At 40.5% G+C, this 19,703-nt stretch overlaps 1 protein-coding gene across 2 annotated transcripts in view; it reads right to left on the minus strand.

The window, feature by feature from the left end:
- Positions 1-19,165, minus strand: part of Sobp (sine oculis binding protein homolog) — a 168,224-nt gene extending 149,059 nt beyond the window's left edge. The window contains exons 1-3 of one of the 2 annotated variants that reach the window (XM_090338333.1): positions 18,878-19,165; positions 3,986-4,124; positions 1,989-2,174 (exon numbers count right to left, since the gene is read on the minus strand). In XM_090338333.1, coding sequence (XP_090194459.1) covers positions 1,989-2,174; positions 3,986-4,124; positions 18,878-18,973 — 421 coding nt within the window. In that variant the 5' untranslated portion in view covers positions 18,974-19,165. The remainder of the gene's footprint in view (positions 1-1,988; positions 2,175-3,985; positions 4,125-18,877) is intronic. The other variant, XM_090338332.1, reaches the window with a different exon arrangement.
- Between the last annotated feature and the right edge of the window lie 538 nt (positions 19,166-19,703).

Below are 19,703 nucleotides of genomic sequence, written 5' to 3' on the forward strand. Positions count from 1 at the left end.
TGAGCAGATACAGAAAATTAAAGACGTCCTTTCCTACATTTTGTTTTCCACAGATGAATGCCTTGGAGTTCCACAGAAGACAGCATAAAACCACTGGTGTTCAGTTACTCTGGTTTCTAATTCCTTTGGGTTCCTACAGCTAAGACTTCCAAGGCTCGATTTTTGGCCTCTATCCCTTTGCATATTTATTTCCTGATCTGATGTGGAATTAGAGTTAAATAGGAGCTGTGTGCTTGAATTCTATGTGGCTGGCTCAGCAGGAAACACCAGGGCAGGTTTTTTGGCATGCCAAACTCATGTTTGCTTCAGCTATGCTAATTTCTAAAGCTGTTTGCTTTGCTCAAATAAATCTTAGAGATGAATTTGCATTTGGATGCCCACATTTTTATTCACAAATTATATACCTGATAACTTTAGGGCAGAACTAGGACTGCAAAGAGGAGAAATAAGTATGGTATATGCTATGTGGCTACCATGTGGCAGGTATTATGTGTGGTAATATGCATACATTTCCTCATCTCACTTCCAACAATCCCATTAAGTAGAACTGTGATTCCCATTGTACAGTCCAGAAAACAAATGAGGAACATTGATGCTCAGATCTGGTAAGTAAATAAAACCTGGATTGAAACCCAGTCTTTCTGGATCTGAAGCTAATGTTCTTACTAGTTAGTTATACTATCTTAAATTCCTGCTCATCATCACATTTTACTTAAGCCACAGAACATACAGGTAAACATAAAATCTATATTTACAAAATCAGCTACTTTTTGCCCAAGTTGGCCTATGGAAAAGATATCTTCACTCCTTGGGAGATAAATTTGGGCCCCTTTGAATCACAAAATAAATAATAGAGGCACTGAAAAGACAAACTTTATATACAATACCAATCACTTTAGTAATTAGTAGAGAAACATAATTATAGATGATTTTAATACATGTGAAGACTTTAGTATGGAAGGACATTTTTATATTTTTAATGTAGTAGGACAAGAAGAAAATGTGGCTAGAAGCATAATGGAAAGTGTCACATTCAGAATACAGTGCAAGTATATCTATAATATAACATCCTTATATATAATATAAACCAGTAACTTCTATCTGCAAATGCCTTCACTGTTGATAGAAACATAGCAAAATACCTATCTTCCCTTATAAAACAAGTGTTTGTTTTGGTATGCTAAAATAAGTACTATTATTGTAGTCTGGTATTTATTCTTGTTCAATATGCAGAAAAATAACCAAGTTCACAATTAAGCATCCTATCACAATTCCAACATTTTACAGCAAACAGAGACAACAATGTTAACTTTTCCCTCTGCGTGAAAGGTACCTATATCCTAGCTGACAATATTATATGCTCAGAGCCTATTGCCATCTAGATCTAATGTAGTGCCATCTAATTTTCTGGAAATATAAAAGACCTGATTACATTTTCATGCAAGTGGAATTCAGATCTCCATCTTTTTTAAGCTCTCAAGGACAGCTTTCCAGGAATTAGAAAGAACTCTGTGGAGATGATGCATAATGTAAATTGTTTCTTGAATGGATTTAGAGAAAAACATGTTGAGGAACATGCTTGCCACATGTCCTTGTACAAAATTACCCATTCTCAGAAACCCCAGGAGATCAGGCCCTCCTTACACACCACCCAGCTCAACCAGTAACCTTCTTCTCATCATATATAGAGCTTGTTTTTTTAAAAAAAGAAATATTTCTTTTTTTCCAAAAAAGAATAATAATGAAGGAAAATAACTTTTGCAAGCTGGTAGTAGAAAAGGTTCACCATTATTGGAAAGCCTATGCATAAGTAGAGAATTTTCCTAAATTAGTAATATTTTAAATAATACATGAAGTGACATCTCTTATCTATAGAGTTCCTAACATAATCTTTATCAAATTATTATCTTGGTTATAACAGTTATTCATAAAATAGTTCAAGCAACCATCTAAGAATCATTATCAATGGGAACCCCAGTGGTGCTTACCTGCTGGTGGCTTTATGAAAGGTGGTGGAATTAAAGGTACAATAATGGGCACATTGCCATGATCCTTTGACCCTGCAGGTGAGTCACTGAGTCCATTTCCAGTGGCAAGCCCTGAATAGCCTGTGTTTATATTGTATGGTGAAATAACACTGTCCTCAGGTAATTTTGGTTTGGGCAAAGAATTTTCTGTAAGAGGAAAAAATTATATGCTATATCACAAAATTATTTAGCAGACTGAAGATTTTTCCTTAGTCTCTTGAGTGAAATGATTGTCTAACAGAAAAAATATCCTTGTAAACCTTTAAACAGCTTACCACAACTCTATAGTCAGCTCAGGAACTTTTTTGTCTTGTTACCAAGTTTCCAATGAATTCCTTTATAATTTGCTCTACTGTAATAGTTAACATTTTAGTTGAATCATGGTGATGAATTTTAACACTATATTCTCACAGGAACTTAAAAGGCAATTAACCTTTTCTATGTATAAAGTGATACACAGTTAAGAACCACTTTCTAGCTTCCAGGATAAAAGCCTAAAGCCAGCATTGTAAATCCCACTATATTACAAATTTGGATTATAATATAATCAAAGATGATGACCTAGAAGAAAACTGTCATTGTACTAGGTATTGATAATACCCACTAAAATTAACAAAAACGAAAATAAAAAAACATTGTGCAGATTATTCTTATAAGTAAATGATAGCTAAAAAAAAAACCTCATCCACAAAAAACATGGCAGTCGTTCTTTCCATGTTCTCCAGAGCCAAAGATAATTAACTACCTAGGTTATTGGTTTATAAAATATATACTCATGACTTGCATTTTCCTTTTACAGTGAAATTGATGATACTATTTTCATAGCATGATGTGTTCAATTTCATAGCAAACTTAACATAACATCTGTCAGGTACATTCAGTTCCACATGCCTGCAGGACAGCTCATTTACATTGTGTTGCACATATAAGAAAAAAGGTACTACTGGGCCGGGAGTTTGGCCTAGTGGTTAAAGTGCTTGCCTAGCATGCATGAAGACCCAGGTTCGATTCCTCCGTACCACATACATAGAAAAAAGCTGGAAGTGGTGCTGAGGCTCAAGTGGTAGAGCTCTAGACTTGAGAAAGTCCAAGGACAGTGCTCAGGCCCTGAGCTCAAGCCCAGGACTGGCAAAAAAAAAAAAGCACTATTTTAAAGTCTGGAAACAAAATGCTTGAACAGGTATTGTGCCAATAAATTTGGATGTAATATAAATACTGAGCAAATTGCCAATGGTGATGCACAATTAGTTTTACCCACATTTTATTAAAATTCCCCAAATGAACTGCTTCTTCACATGTTTCTTCTCTTTACTCTTCCAAACAAATGCTCATTCCAAATTTAGGTTCATTAATTCAATATTCATACACACTTTTGCATTAGATATTAGAGAATGCTGTCTACTGGTAGAATCAATGTAAATTCTGCTCTGTCCTTCCTCTCTAGGTTCCACTCTTTAGCTGGGCTTTCATATAGTCATATAGAAAAGTCTTATAGGGAAAGAGTGAAAACTTCAAATACTAAAGGAAAATAGAGCTTCCTTTCAAATTTCCCACCCCAAGACAAGGGAGAAGGACCACCCAAACAACAATGATCCTTTCTGGCCCTCTGAAAATGCACACCTAACACTGGCACCTAAGTGAAAGTCCCATCTCCCAGCAATTGATCACATGTCAAAAAGATAAAGGAAATTGGAAGTCAGCAAACACTACCTCTTTTTATGAACTTGTGGGCAGATCACAGCATTAAGGTTCTAAGCCTCTGTTTAGACTTTCCACTGCTGGAAGGAGATGAAGTTATATATATTTTTGTTTATGTTTCACTCTCATATTGTGTGGAATGTACATTTAAACCAACCATAGGCATAATCAACAAAATGAGTCCCAAAGCAAATCTATTCTGGAAGGTTGAGATAGTTAATTCTACTTTGCAGGAACAAAGGGACATTAAATGTCATTACCTTTGAGAACAGAAATGTGCTGCCGGCTCTCCCCATCTGTAGGATAACTCCTGAATTCTATATCTTCACCATCTTTTAATTCAACCTTATCATAGCCATACCAGCCAAGGAGTTCATTCATGGTATTTTCTGCAAAATTCTGAAAGAGAAGCATAAACTATGACTTACTTCTATAATCAATAATTATTTGAAAAGAATGCATAAATGGAATTCTGTGTGCCTTTCCCCATTTAGTGCCATCCCTGTTCCATTTTCCCTAGAGTAGTGTTCATTTTACAAATCATGTTCAAAATTGCAATACATTTAAATCACAGAATGACTCATCCAATTATGACAGGCCTTCAGAGACTTGCAATTTAATGATAATAAGTACAAGGTATTTGCCAGTTTTGCTTGCAAATAAAAAGTCTTATTTTAGCATATTCTTCTGCACAGCCTGTTTCCCACACCAACAAAAATACTAAAAGGAAAATCATAAAAACAGCTAAGAAAAAATTGAAAATGTAAACAACTTTTTTATATTTCAGATTAAATTAGACATATTTTCTGATTCAAGTGTTATTTATTAACATGACTCAACTCTAATAAAGCAAAAACTTAACAAAGAAAAACAATTCATCAGTTGACAACCACCACCCCATACAGAAAGCTGAATAGGTTACAAATTTCCTCTTACAATTTTCCCTTTGTGAAAGTATTCTTAATTAATGTTTAAATGCTTTATAAATTTTACATCAAAGGTCGCTTGATTGTCTTTTAACAAGACTAGCCAGCCTAAATTTTAGATAATGCATGAAATCACTTTACGAACTATAAATGTAGGATAGTACATTTATTATAGATATCCAAGTTTGAAAATGATAGTTGGAGAGAGTTGATACTTTATACCCAGGGATCATTTTTATTAACTTATCTAGAAGCAAAACATAGACCTGTATGTATTACTGATTTCATCACATTGATGCTCCAGTGTGCCTTAAACATCTTCTTGGCAGGGTGCCATGAACCTCCTAGACTGAACTAGGAAAACTATATATTCTAACCATTTCTGTGGCTCAGAGCATCTTTTATTGCTCGTCTTAGAACCTGTCATTTCTGAATTACACTGGGATGTGTAATTTATATACCTGAACAAAATGGTAAGTCTCTGTGCCAAACTGTGCACAGACTCAATGTGTTGAGTTCCATGCTTTCTTGAATTTCATGACTTTAATTTCAGCAGGGATTGCAAATAAATAAATAAATAATATTGCACTACTGGCTGCACAAAAACAAAGTTGGCATTTTAAACAACCAAAAGGATGCTATTTTATTTATTGCTTTACTGTCTACATAAGATCTAAGCTACAACTGAGTCAATCTGTGTTGGTATTGTATAGTAGCAATTTTTTTTTAATCCAGTGAGATTGATTCAGTGTCATCATTCACAAGGCCAAGTCAGCCATATCAAGCTTTAGTGAGGCATTTATTCTCTCTGATGACTGGTCATGTCCACATTAAATAGACATTCATGAATGCCTACAGATGATATGATCAATATGAATAATTAGCTCAGCAACTTCAGGAATACCACTACAGAGGACTGGGCTAAATGCAGTTCCACTCAATCAAAAGAGATCCCTTTAATGAGGCATCGCTTTCTGCTAATGCCTAATTTCTTTCACTAAGCTCAGTGCCTGACTACAGAATGACAGTCCTAAAGCATACAAATCAAGATCTTCTATCAGTGGTCTGGCAGCAGAAATCTGTAAGGGTGAAGCTTATGTTGCATGCATGAAACAACTCCCAACAGTATTTAAAGGCCAAGTGCACCAAGCATGTGGCTCATGTCTGTAACCCTAGCTATTCAGGAGCCTGGGATCTGAAGATCACAGTTCAAAATCAGCCCAGGTAGAAAAATCTGTGAGATGCTTATCGCCAATAAACTACTCAGAAAAGCCAGAAGAGGTGCTATAGCTCAAGTGGTAGTGCCCTAACTTGATCACAAAGTGGCTCAAGACAGCTCCCAAGCCTGGAGTTCAACCCTACAGGAACCAACCAACAAACAAAAAAGCCAGTGCAAGCCATCCTTTTGATCCATGTACTATTTTGCTATTTCTAAAAGAACTCTGCCATCAAGACAGATAATCTTTTACTGCCTATTACACCCAGTTTTGTATATTATTTCTTTTTTTTTTTTCCGACAGTCATGGGGCTGGAACTCGGGGCCTGAGCACTGTCCTTGGGCTTTCTCAAGGCTAGAGCTCTACCACTTGAGCCACAACACCACTTCTGGCTTTTTCTATGTATGTGGTGCCGAGGAATCGAACCTCGCATGCATGCGAGGCAAGCACTCTACCACTACACCAAACTCCCGGCCCCTGTATATTATTTCTATCCCGACACCACTTTCTCCAGGTCTAACTTGTGAAGCCACACAAAGGTTACATATGTACAACTCATTCAACAACTTTCCAGCTTTGTCTTAGTCCAGCTGCAAATGTATTCATCCTCTCAGAATCAATCTTAGGATGATATTCAGAATTTTCAGATATTTGAAGAAAAATTGAAACCTCAACTGGATAATTAATACCAAATTCATACCATTTGGGTATCTTAACTGATCAGTTCATTTTATGGTTTCTGTTGCAAATTCAGAGGCTTCATGGAGCAATCAATATGAATTGGATTTATGTCACGCATACTGAGTGTCAGGGGAAAAACTTTAGAACATTTGCTTTCTTGTCATTTAAAATAAACATTTTGCCATTTTGATATGTGACTGCAAATGCAGAAAACAAGAGGTTCATAAAGGCACAAGTCAATCATAAGTCTTAAATCTTTCATGAAGAAAACAAATGCTGAAGTTTGCTGTGATATAGATACAGAAAGACTATAACATTTGCCATATACATTGTATTATGTGTACAATGTATACATTGAAGAAATAGTAACAAACTTTTTGCAACATTACTTATCCTAGCTAAGACATGGAACCAACCCTGATGTCCTTCAGCAGATGAATGGATCAAGATGGGGTATTTATAAACAATGGAATTCTGTGCTGCCATCAGAAAGAGTGACATCACCCCATTCATAAGGAAATGGAAAGACTTGGAAAAAATCATACTGAGTGGAACATAGGCTCAATTATTTCCTTCATTTGTAATAATTAGTATACATCTAGGACTCTCCTAGCAGAGGATTACAATAGCTCAAAACCTATTTACATAAGGTCATATAGGACGAGACTAAGTGAAATGAACTCTAGGATATGAAAACAAGAAGTGTATCTTGTGTGATTGTTGTTCTTAACGTACTATGTTATTTCTCTTCTTTTTTTTGCCCTTACGATTAATCTCATGTTACTATATCTGACTTTGTTACCAGGTATATTATATATATATATATGTTTATTTGTTTATTCAAAATAGGGAAGGGAAGGGGGAAAACAAGATGATTGGGAGGGAGTAGGGGAAGAATAGGGGACAAAAACATGAGAAGGGGTATCAATGTGGGAGAAGTAATGCACCTACTACATGACAAATGTAACTGTAACCCCTCTATTCATTACCCTGAAAATGAAAATAAAAAGAAGTAACAAACTTTATTTAATCTATATGTGTCAGCTTCTTGCAACAAGAATTTCACAACCTGACTTAACCACCACCTACCTTCCATTACACAACTGTCAGAGAAACATGAAGCCTCTTAAATACTGGTGGTAACTTCTGCAACCTTACTGAGTATTCATCTGTGAGAATCTCTTGCAGCTCCTCGAAGGAGGGAGCTTGTTGACACTTTCCTGTCACTGTGCTAGCCTTGACATCAATAATAATTGATGTCAAATATATTAATGTCAAAAATAAGTCATATCAGTTTATGAGAATGTGTCTTGACAAATGTCCTCCCCAAAAGAATTATATATTTAAAGGTCATTCCTTTAAGTTTTTATTTTTTAAGTAAAAAAGCAATTAATTAAAGTCCAGAAAGATTTTTAAGGTACAAATGCTTTATGATAACAGAAGCTACTAGCCTGGCTCTAGTGGATCACACCTATAATTCTAGCTACTCAGGAGTCTGAGATTTGAGAATTAAGATTTGAAGCAACCTGGGCAGAAAAATCGCACTTTTTGTTAACCAGCAAAAAGACAAATGTGGAGGTGGGGCTTAGTAGTAGAGCACCAGCTGTGAGTGGAAAAGACTAAGAAAGTATAAATCCCTGAGTTCAAGCCCTACAAATAAGATAAGAATGCAACTATATGGAGGGGGATTAAAAATGAACTTCCTCCAAAATCTTAAAGAGAATTGCTGGGTGAAGAAACAAAACAATCTCTTTAAAGTTCCTCCCAGTTTTAGAATTCTATGAACTTCTCTTTATATGAAAAATAAAGTAACTTTTACCAAAAAAAAATCAAAATTTATACTGATCATACATCATGAATTTAACTGAGGAGTCATTATTTCAAATATTTTATCATTGCTCCTATTAACCATTAAAATATGCCAGAAACTACAATATTTTGGCATCCAACTTACAATTTGCAGACTGCTTCTTGCCCTTGGAAGTGACACAAAAATCCTCTCATATCATGTGGTCCAATTTGGGTTTGGAAAAAAGGTCACTAAAATTATAATGATAATATCTAACATTCTTAAAGCACTTGCAGTCTTTCCACATCCTTTAATTTTCTTGTTCCTTCCAGTAACCCTGTGTTAGGTGTTTGGTCACTTATGTGGCATCCTTGTTTTACAATAGAAAATGAAGAAGGTAAGTAAGTATCAAGAAGGTAAAGGATAGGCATGCCACATTCTCCAAGAAATGTCATAACTACATTAAGTATCTTATTCTTAGTCCTATAGCAGGTCTTTTTCTACTGCAAATGCTGTACAGGTCCATGTGTCAGTAACTCTAAGCAATCTCCCTAGACCAAAGAATTGCAAAGAAATCATACCACAAAGCCAGGCATGGTGGCTCACGCCTGTAATCCTAACTACTCAGAAGGCTGAGATCTAAGGATCACAGTTCAAAACCAGCCTGGGCACTAAGGTACATGAGCCTTCTGGTTTTCTAGTGGTTAACTGGAGATAAGAGTCTCACATTTTTAGATTAGGCCAGCCACTGGTGGGTCACACCGGAAGTCCTAGCTGAGCACAGGTGGTTCATGCCTCTAATCCTACCTACTCAGGAGGCTGAAATCTGAGAATTCATGATTCAAACCAACCCAGGTAAGAAAGACTGTGAAACTCTCTTATCTTCAATTAAACGTCAGAAAGCTGGAAGCAGCTGTGGCTCACAGTTGTAGAGCATGAGCCTTGAGCAGAAAAGCTCAGCGATAACAGGCCCTGAGTTCAAGCCTCATAACGAACAACAACAACAAAAGTTTTACCCGACTTCCTTGCCTGAGCTGGTTTTGAATCACAAATCATCAGATCTCACTCTCTTGAATAGCTAGCACTTCCGGTGTGACCCACCAGTGGCTGGCCTAATCCAAATTATTTTTAAATGAGCATTTCACCAGATAAATAACAGTTGAGTTTAAGAACTGTGAAAGCAACAATTCAGAAATACCTTTAAAACCTAAGTATTTCAAGATCTTGAAAGGGACTTGGGATTTTATTTATCCTAAAAATATTATAACATAGGTACATGCTAATGATTATTTTCTTTCTTGCTTGCTTTTTTTTTGTGTGTGTGGGTCATGGGGCTTGAACTCTGCCTGGGTGCTGTCCCTGAGCTCTTCAGCTCAAGGCTATTGCCCCACCCTTGAGCCAAGCCCTACTTCCCTTATCTAGATAAGAGAGAAGAGTTTCAGGTCCTCTTGTGCTCGGGATGCCTTTGACCCTGATCCTTAGATCTCAGCTTCCCGAGTATCTAGGATTACAAGCATGAGCGACCACTTCTGGCTTAGTGATTATTTTCTTATCAGGCCAATGTTTGCAAACTTATGTCATATCCAGAAAAGCAGGGAATAGTCAAGGAGCTCCCAATCACTTACCCAAATGAGGAAAAGTTTGCCCTTCCTCTCCCTATAACCGTATGTTTTACTCCAAGTTGACTTTTTGTAAATAAAGTATGTGATCGACATCTACTCAAATATACTTTATGTTACTTAAGGATAAAAGAAAATTTTCCTTTCTTTTGTTTTGTTTTTTAAACTCAAGGCCTGGGCACTGTCCTGAGTTGTTTTTTTGTTTGTTTACTCTCCCAAAGTTAGCTCTTTATCATTTGAGTCATTGCTCCATTTCCAGCTTTCTGCTGGTTAACTGAAAATAAAAGTGTGACAGGCATCCCTTCCCTAATTCACTTTGAACCATCTTTAGGTCTCAACCTCCAGAGAAGCTAGGATTACAGTGTCCAGCTCTTATTTCATCTTAATCCTTATCTAGCATAACATCTGACACTTAAGAATGTACGCTCTACAGATCTCTACAGATGTGTTGATTTGTTTGGATACATTCATAAATACAAAAAATATGTAAACACAGAGAAACGACCTAATGAAATTCAGAAAAATCTTATTTCAAAAATAAATATATGAAAACTTAAAAAAGTATAATAAGTAATATCGGTGAGCTCTGGCATACTATTGAGAACTTGATATGACTTTTAGCAAAGGTAATATGACTAAGTGCATTAAATTTGAAATTTACATGCCATTTGATCAGTGACTTTATTTCTAGGCATTTTTAAGAACTATCCTAAGGAAATAAGTACAGAAATACACAGAGGCTATTTGTCTCAGTGTTTTCCTAGAAACAAACTAAATGTCAAACAATAGGAACTTGGTTAAATAAATTACAGTTTAGTCATATAACAGAATACTCTTTAGTCACTAAAATATGTACTATAGATTTTTTTAAAAATTAGTGGGGCTGGGAGTGTGGTCTAGCATGCATGAAGACCTGGGTTCAAGTCTTCTGTACCACATACACAGAAAAAGCCAGAAGTGGTGTTGTGGCTCAAGAGGTAGAGCTCTAGCCTTGAGAAAGCCCAAGGACAGTGCCTGGGCCCTGAGCCCAATCCCCAGGACTGGCAAAAAAAAAAAAAATAGTGCCATGGAGGGCCGGGAGTTTGGCCTAGTGGTTAAAGTGCTTGCCTAGCATGCATGAAGACCCGGGTTCGATTCCTCTGTACCACATACATAGAAAAAAGCTGGAAGTGGTGCTGAGGCTCAAGTGGTAGAGCTCTAGCCTTGAGAAAGTCCAAGGACAGTGCTCAGGCCCGGAGCTCAAGCCCAGGACTGGCAATAAATAAATAAATAAATAGTGCCATAGAAAGCTATTGACAACATTAGGTTTTAGCTGGGCACTGGTGGCTCATGCCTATAATACTAGCTACTAAGGAGGCTGAGATCTGAGGGTCTCAGTTCAAAGCCAGCCCAGGCACTAAAGTCCATGAAACTCTTATCTCCAATTAACCACCAGAAAACTGGAAGTGGTACTGTGGCTCAAAGTGGTAGCCTTGAACTGAAGAACTCAGGGATATTGCCCAAGCCCTAAGTTCAAGCCCCACATTGGACAAAAAAAAAAAGGTTTAAATGAAAAGTTAGTATACTATCAGATCATTTTGTTTTTTAGAGCTCTGTGTTATACATGGAAGACATACATAAGAATGTTCACAGTAATTGCTTCTGGGTGGGAAAACTATAGACTTTGTTTCCTTTCTGCTATTTCTATTGCTTATTCTGCTATTTATGTCATGTTTGTGTATTAGTTTTGTAAAAATAAGAAACTAGTTTTAATTAAAAATTAATTAAAGGGGCCAGGAGTTTGGCCTAGTGGTAGAGTGCTTGCCTAGCATGCATGAAGACCCAGGCTTGATTCCTTAGTACCACATACATAGAAAAAAAGCCGGAAGTGGTGCTATGGATCAAGTGGACGAGCTATAGCCTTGAGAAAGTCCAAGGACAATGCTCAGGCCTTGAGCTCAAGCCAAGTACTGGCAAAAAAAAATCAATTAAAATAGTCTCAGCTACATCAGTCAGTATATTCCCAATTCTAATGACAATAGAAAGAATCTGCCAATTATTTAACTTCAAAACATTCTGACATACACTACCCAACATGTAGAATACGTGAGAAATACTTTCAAACAGAAAGGAAACTCCTAACTGGAACAATTCACAAGGTAGGAAAAGGAAAAACTACTAGCATCTCTGTTTGTTAAAGTTAAAAATAATGGAATGGTGATTTATTTCATTTAAATTTTTTCTCTACCTTGTCATGTCTGTGCATTCTAATTCTGTAGCAAGCTTCTTTACTGGATTCACAAAGAACAATAAGAAAAGGAAATACACAGAAGAGAGGCAAAGCCTTGTCCAAGTCCTAAAGTGAAGCTAACAATTGAACTTGGTTAGAAGTCAGTGTCTAGTTCTGTTCCTAGGCCTGGCCCAGTGCTAAGTCCACATTTTCTCCTCTAACACAGACTGAGTAGACCAATTTTGTTTTATGGTGATGCCAATAAAAAAGTCATGAAGTAAAATTTAGAGAGTGCAAAAGAAATATTTGAAGAGGCCTTCACAGATTACAAAGTTCATCCACCTTTATGTTCCCACTAGATCAGATGGTATAGTTAGAGCAAGCCACTCCCCAAAAATGACCCATGAGGAGGTCCATCCCTGCATGCATGGAATAATAAGGGTGGCTAAACTCACAGACTTCATGCTTTTGCTTGCTATTGTTACCTGACGATGGCTACCTGGCTTGAAATCCCTTGGGGATGATCATGTTGTTTGGTTTTGGGTTATTTTACAGCATTGTCATTAGCTATAATGCAATGATTTTAATGCAGGACTGAAAGCAAAGGATGTACTATCCCCAAATGGAACAGGCCTGAGAAAAGTATTGTTTTGAGTGATAGATTCCAAATTCAATGGCTAAATAATTGGCCTGTGAAATCAAAATCACATGCTTCTACATTAAAAAAAAATCTATCTTGTTGTGACACAGAGCACACAATCATGTGCCCACATTTTAATTGACTGCCAAGATTGTCCTAAAGGAGTCAAAGGAATGGTATGAAATTATGGGTTCTAGGCCTCAGCCAACAAGATGGTAAGGCATGGCAGGTGTACAGCTGTGTGCAGCTGTGTCCTTTCACAGCTGCAGCACTGCCCTAAAAAAATCACCAAGACATAGTTTTCCTGTCAGCACTACTGCCCTGAAAGTTGTTCAGAATTCTCTTTTAGTTATATAAGAGACATTAATTCCCATCAGTCTACAGATCCTAAAGTATACATTCAGCAAATCTCACATAGCACAAGCATTCAAGTCTGTTTATATGTTTCAATTAATACTACCAAGATAAAGTATTCTATTTTCCTCTCTTCTGCCCTGAAATATCCTTTCTCTTTCAGAAAAATATTCACTAATTTCATTAGCTTAAGAATACAAATGTGTCTTGTACCAGTGGCTCATCTTTAACTAAAGAGGTTAAGGTTACCAAGATTGTGGTTTGAAGTCAACCTGGGCAAAAAGTCCAGAAGAATCTTATCTACAATTAACCACAAAAAAATGCCAGAAGTGGTAGAGCTCTAGTCTTGAATAAAAATGCTCAGGGACAGCAAACAGGCCAAAAATTCAAGCTCCAGAGCTGGCATAAAAGAAGGAGGTAAAGGAGGAGGAAGAAAGGATGAGAAGGAAGAAGAGGAGGAAGAGGAGGAGCCCGGACAAGACTCAACAAAGAGTGATATTTCCTTAGAAGACAAAGTGGGGGTCTGGGAGTTTGTGGTGGAAAGCTTGCCTAGCATGCACAAAGACCCCAGTTCATTTCTTCAGCACCACATACATAGAAAATGCCAGAAGTAGTGCTGTAGCTCAAGTGGCAGGGGCCTAGCCTTGAGGAAAAAGCCCAAGGACATGCTCAGACCCTGAGTTTAAGCTCGAGGGCTGGCAAAAAAAATAGAAGATAGATAGAAGATAGAGAGACAGACAGACAGACAGATAAATAGTTTGGTCACACTAGCAGGACATAATCTTTTCTTAGGAGTCTCCTTTTTAGAAAGCCACTGACAGACCTCAGTGTTCCTTTTTGAGGCCCAGATTTTAACTTTGAGTTAAAATCTCTGTTACCTCTTGGTTTCTATAAGTCTGTCTTTCACACAAGGAGAGTAGGGCTTGGCTCCTCAGAGCAGGCTTGGCAAGCACAGAGGCAGGAAACACAGAAGGGAACGAGTCTGTCAGACTCATTTTCTTCTAGTTCAAATGTTTATTTCAGATTTGGTAGGAAGTGGAGAAGTTCCTTTCCATTTCCTCGTCTCTGGAACCTGCAAGAGAGAATGGTGCTCTATGGCACATCAGACTCAGAGGTCACAGATGGAGAAAGAGACTCTACCCAGAAACCTCTGTTGGAATAGAGCACAATGCATAGCTCTCCAAGTCCTCTCAGGACTCTTATGGGTTTAGCCTGAGGTGGACAATGGATGGCCATTACAAGAGCCCAGGGAAATCCCATACCCGCTGCGAAAGAGTAAGGTCCTTGTCCTGATTTCATTAGCCCCTAACCCTGCCATGTTGTGCAGCTGAAGCTACCATTCGGTAAGAAGGGTCTGACATGGTTTGTGGATGTCTCAGTGGGAATGTGCTCCCAGGCCTGCTTTCTAAGTTCTTTACTGCATTTAACATAACGGGATGGCATTTCAGCAGTAAATCTTAAAATATACCTGATTTAATAATGAGCTCATTTCAATCTTAAACATGCTGACTTTTCCAATCCACACCCTGATCTCTCTCACTCTTTTTAAACATCAAGCTACTTAACTCACTGCAGTTGCCTTATTGTCTATGCAATTAACATAGGTCATTTTTAATGCCAAATGGAGACCATCAGTAGACCAAACTAGAAAATCTTGTGGTAAGTTTCCTAGTAAGCTTTACCAGATGTGCCTGCCTCCAACTGCAGGCAACAGGACCAAAGCATAAATTTAGTTACAAATTACTTACTGAGAATATTTGTAGACAGGAACCTTGTCTACTAAAGGTGAGACTCTGTGATATTTAACATAGACTATCCTGTAGATTAGCAGTGGATAAAGAAGCCAAATATGGTAAGTACATTAATTATGATTTGTTTAGGAAAGTTTCCAGGACAGTGTACTTGATCTAATCACATTAGATTTGTCAGAGTTTAAAAAGGTAAAAAACCTGACTCATTATTCTACTCACAGTTGACATTTTTTGAGTTATGTTATTGTTTGGGAGATACTGATGACAGTTTAGTAAGGTCTATGTGAACAAAATACAACTAGCATTTATACTTAAACATACATTCACACATTCACTAATACAAACAAGTTTATATATTATGTCTACCATGCTCTAGAAGAACTCCTGAAAGTCATTAACACTTCCCTATGCTGGGATTCCTCTCTGACATACATTTATTGTGACACATATGGGCTGACATAATACATTAGATATAATCCCAATACTTATATTAGAAACCAAAAACAGCCCAAATGTAAATTACATTGCCATTTGATGTTCTAAAATCCTCTCTACTAGCCACTAATTAAATAAGATATACTACTTGTAAGTACAGCAAAACAATCAGTTTTTTTAATCAAGAAAAATCAGAAAGAAAAGAAGAAAGATTCAGACACAGTGTAAAGGTCATAATGAGACAAACATTTCTACTTCAAGATACTGTCACTGAAGTACACCAGAAGTAAGCAATGCCAAGTCATGTGCTTTCCACACACAAAATTATATTGTATCAAATTTAAATTTGTTACAACTGCCATGTACATTATACCAGTGATAACGAAAATGTAACTCAATATCTGATCTAGTGAAACAGCAACCAACATTAGCTGCCAGCCACATGAAGACTATCTGCAATGCCATTACCGATGTCAGCTAAACTTCAGCCAGTTTGTCTTCTCCTTTACATAAATATGTGACTATCTCAATTAGGAAATCTTGAAGGAAGTATCTGAGATGAGGCAAATTTGTTGCTCATTCTCAGTGCTTTGGTTTGCTGTACTTAAAATAGATACTTGTACCAATGTCCTTTCTGTTACCAGAAGGAGAAAAAAAAAATCACATACACTCCAGTCTTTTTTCTTTCAGCTCACAGAGAAGCAACTGGATCCAACCAGTGTTGAAACCTGAGTAGGTCACTGTACACCACGATAAAATTCCCTAATCCCTGAGCCAAATCTCCCTAAGGGAGGCCTCCTCCTGATCCTTCACTTCCCAGGCTGACTTTTCCATTCCCTCTCTCCTCTTTCCCCCTTTCATTTCCCCTACCTTCAAGCCTTGATATGTGATCCGAGGTACGGGCTCAGGTTTCCGTTTTTACAGCTTAGGCCTTGCTAGCTGTATACATTCCTTTCTTTCTGCCGGGCAATGATTACTTACCAGGGCTTAGTTTACACTGGTCCAGATGAAAGCCGTTCAGATGAAGGCAAACACAGCCAGGCAGCTCCAGAAGCAACGATAGGAAGCTGCACAAGGCTACATTGTACTCTGGGTGACATTTTGTTGCACACATTTTTATACAGGGCAACCAACTTGTTATGTTACCCTACACTTCATGTTCAGGGAGGTAGAGGGATAATAATAGAATGAAGTGAAGGGAAGAGTTTTGCTTCTGTAATTATTAATATCAGAAGTAGAAAAATATAATGAGTTTAAAATAACTGCTTTGACTTTGGGAAAATACAGTAAATACGGCTTCTTGGTGCTATTATATTAGAGGATTCCAACAAAAGAGTTCCACTAGACACACTGGCATGACTGCAGGAACATGACTGAAAATTCTGGCCAAGGGTCTCTCACATTGTTCTAAACCAGAGAGATATACTGGTCCTATAGGTGGTTGAGTTATTTCCTGTGCAAAACTCTTCTTGTTTAATGCTACACTGCATCAAAATGATGAGGATTAAAACTTCAAATAGTAAGTAGTGATTTGGAAGAAATATAACATTATTTTCCTCAAGAGGAAATTCTGCACACCAAGGTTAATTCCATACTTAGTCCAGAGAGTATTGGCTAAAAATCGTGTAATTTTTCCCCTTCATACAATGTTGTTTTTGTTTCTTCCTCACCAGTTCAGACAAACATCTGTTATACTGTAGAAGGACAACTATCTCCCAAACCACGGAGTACTGCCTGCAGCCAAAGTCAACAACACGAGCCCCAAGCATGGAGCACAGTCAGCCATTATATCCAGCCAGGATAACATTTCACATGTTTTGATTAAAATTAGCTAATTTGTAACTTTAGAACCTATGAAACTTAAAAGCTGCCATCCATATAGATCACATTAGGCGGTGTTTTAAAGGGCCAGTGCATGCTGTGATTGCCTAGTGGCCTTCACCTCTCTCCTCTTCTCCTATACCCTCAATTTAAAGCGACATGGAAAAGTAATCTGGAAACGCAGGACGGGAGGGAAGGAAGGGCAAGGGAGGGAAACTGGTTGTTGTAGACTGAATTCCACCCTCGTGGAAAGAAAAGAACTTTTTACTAGTCTTTTGGGTCTTTTTTTTTAATTTTTATTTTAAATCAATGGTGGTTTCCATTACTTTCCAAGGCAAATCTTCCTTATTTCTCTTCTGGACCCATCCTGCACCTTATGCTAAAAAAAAAAAAAGGCATTAAGTTCTTCGCCCCGAAAGACAAACTCGAATTCCATAAATTAGCATGCTCCTGACATTTCTAGGCGGAAGGTAAGACTACACATACGCACCCAGGTAGAGAAACACGGATGTACACCCATCTGTCCCCTTTGAAGTGTGAGCTTCATACAAGGCATCTCAGTCACAGAAGATGTTAAAAGAAGAGAGAGAGAGGGAGAGACAGACGGGGGAGGGGGGGTCGTAGCTTGACGTTTTAACACCAGTTCGTCTTTTCAGTAGAAACTTCCCCAAACCTGGCGCGATCGCTGGCAGCACGCGGGCGGGCTGTGTTCCGAGGACGAGGAACACCGAGCAGACCGAAAACCCGCTACTTTTTTTTTTCAACTCGCCGAAAGAAAAACGGACAAATAAGATTAAAAAAAAAAATCAAGAGAAGCCTGTGACATGGACAGAGAATAAAACCGTCGCCCAGGCAAACCCTCGCAAGTCTGCAGAATCTAATGAAAGAGCGGGGGTGCTGGGGAGTCCGGAGGTGAGCGGGGCGTCTCGGGCAATCGCTTCCGAACACGCACAGCTGCTGCGCGGGGCTGCGCTCGCCACCTCTGGGGCACCACTGGCCTGGCGCGGAGCCCGGCCTCGGCCGGCTGGGAGGACAATGGGCCGGCGCTGGCGAAGGCCGCCCCTCCGACGGACACCGCGCCTGCTCATCGGGGGCGGAGGGGGCGCGGGGGAGGCTGCGGCCGGGGGAAGCTGGGAGGGCCGAGCCAGCCCGGCGGGCGCGGGCGGGCGCGGCGAGCCGGGCGGCTAGGACCGTCCCAGACCCGCGCCGCTCAGGCCGCCACTGGCGGCCACTGACAACCGCTACACGGTCACCGCTGGCGACTTGGGACGAAGCGACACCATCAAGCAGGGGGATGTCCTAGGGAGAGGGGTGGCATCGGGCTCTCCCCGAGGGCGCCTCGGCCGGGCGGCTCTCAACTTTGGAAGGGTCTGAAGGATGATAGGAAAGCCTCCTCGTCCTACCCACCCGCCCTGGCGCCCTCTCCCCGAAACAAATCAGTGCCAACCCGGGGTCCGCACGCTTACATAGTATGTGGTCTCCCCCTCACCCCCCCCCCCGCCCTCATCAGATCCGAGCTTGGCACATTTCGGGGATGCAACCCGTGAGTTGGCTTCTGCTCCGCACCTGGAGGAGGAGCCGAGGCGTTCCGGGCATCCCACGGAAACTGACAAGCGCGCCCCTGGATCCCCCCCAAATCCACACAACAGCCCAAGAGGAGCGGGCCGGAGAAAGAGCTCCGTCTCCTCAACCCCCGAGGTCCAAAAATACCTTCATTTCCTCATTGATCTCCCTTTTGACTGGGTGAGCCGGTTTCCTGCTCCTTTTATTTTCCGGAGGTCTCCCTTCTTTCTCCATTTCTGCCATGTTTTTGTGTCTGGTTTCTGTGGAGATGAAATGGCTGCTGCCGCCGCCGGCGGTGGTGGTGGCGGTGGTGGTGGTGGTGGTGGCGGTGGTGGAGGTGGTGCTGATGGTGGCAAAGCTGGCGGAGGTAGCGGTGCTGGCGGGGCCGAGCCGGGCCGGGCCGGGAGGGAGGGGAGAGGCGGGCGCCGGAGACGCGGGGTCTCTTCTAGCGGCGGAGACCGTCAGTGGCTGTCAGAGGGAAAGGTACCTCGGGGAGTCTCGGGGATGCCGCCGCCGCCGCTCCGGCTCCTGCTGCCGCCGCCGCCGCCGCCAACACCGCCGCTGCCGCCGCTGCCCGCTCCGCCGCCGCCGCTGCTTCTGCCGCTCCAGCCGCCGCCGCCGCTGCCGCCGCCGCCGCCGGGCTGCATCCTCGGGGCCCCACGGAGTCGTCAGCCATCTTCCGTCGCTCTGTCCGTCTGCATGGGCGAGGGGAACGCGGGCTCGACGCGGAGAGAGCGGCTCTGGGCGTGCGTGCGTGGATGTGTGTGTGCGCCCGGCAGAGCGCGCCAGCCCCGGCGCCCTGCGCCTCCCGCGAGCCGAGCCGGGGGCGGGCCGGGGGCCGGCGCGGGTGGGGGGGAGGGGAGGGGCGGGCCGGGGCCGGGGGGAGGATGGGGGCTAGCACAGCCCCCCGCTCCCGGGCGGGCGTGGCTTCCACCGTCACTGGGTACGCGGATGCTGCGCGGCTCCGGGGGCT

This window comes from Megascapheus bottae, chromosome 8 (genome assembly GCF_031878675.1).
Source record: "Megascapheus bottae isolate mThoBot1 chromosome 8, mThoBot2.hap1, whole genome shotgun sequence".
Taxonomy (NCBI): Eukaryota; Metazoa; Chordata; class Mammalia; order Rodentia; family Geomyidae; genus Megascapheus; species Megascapheus bottae.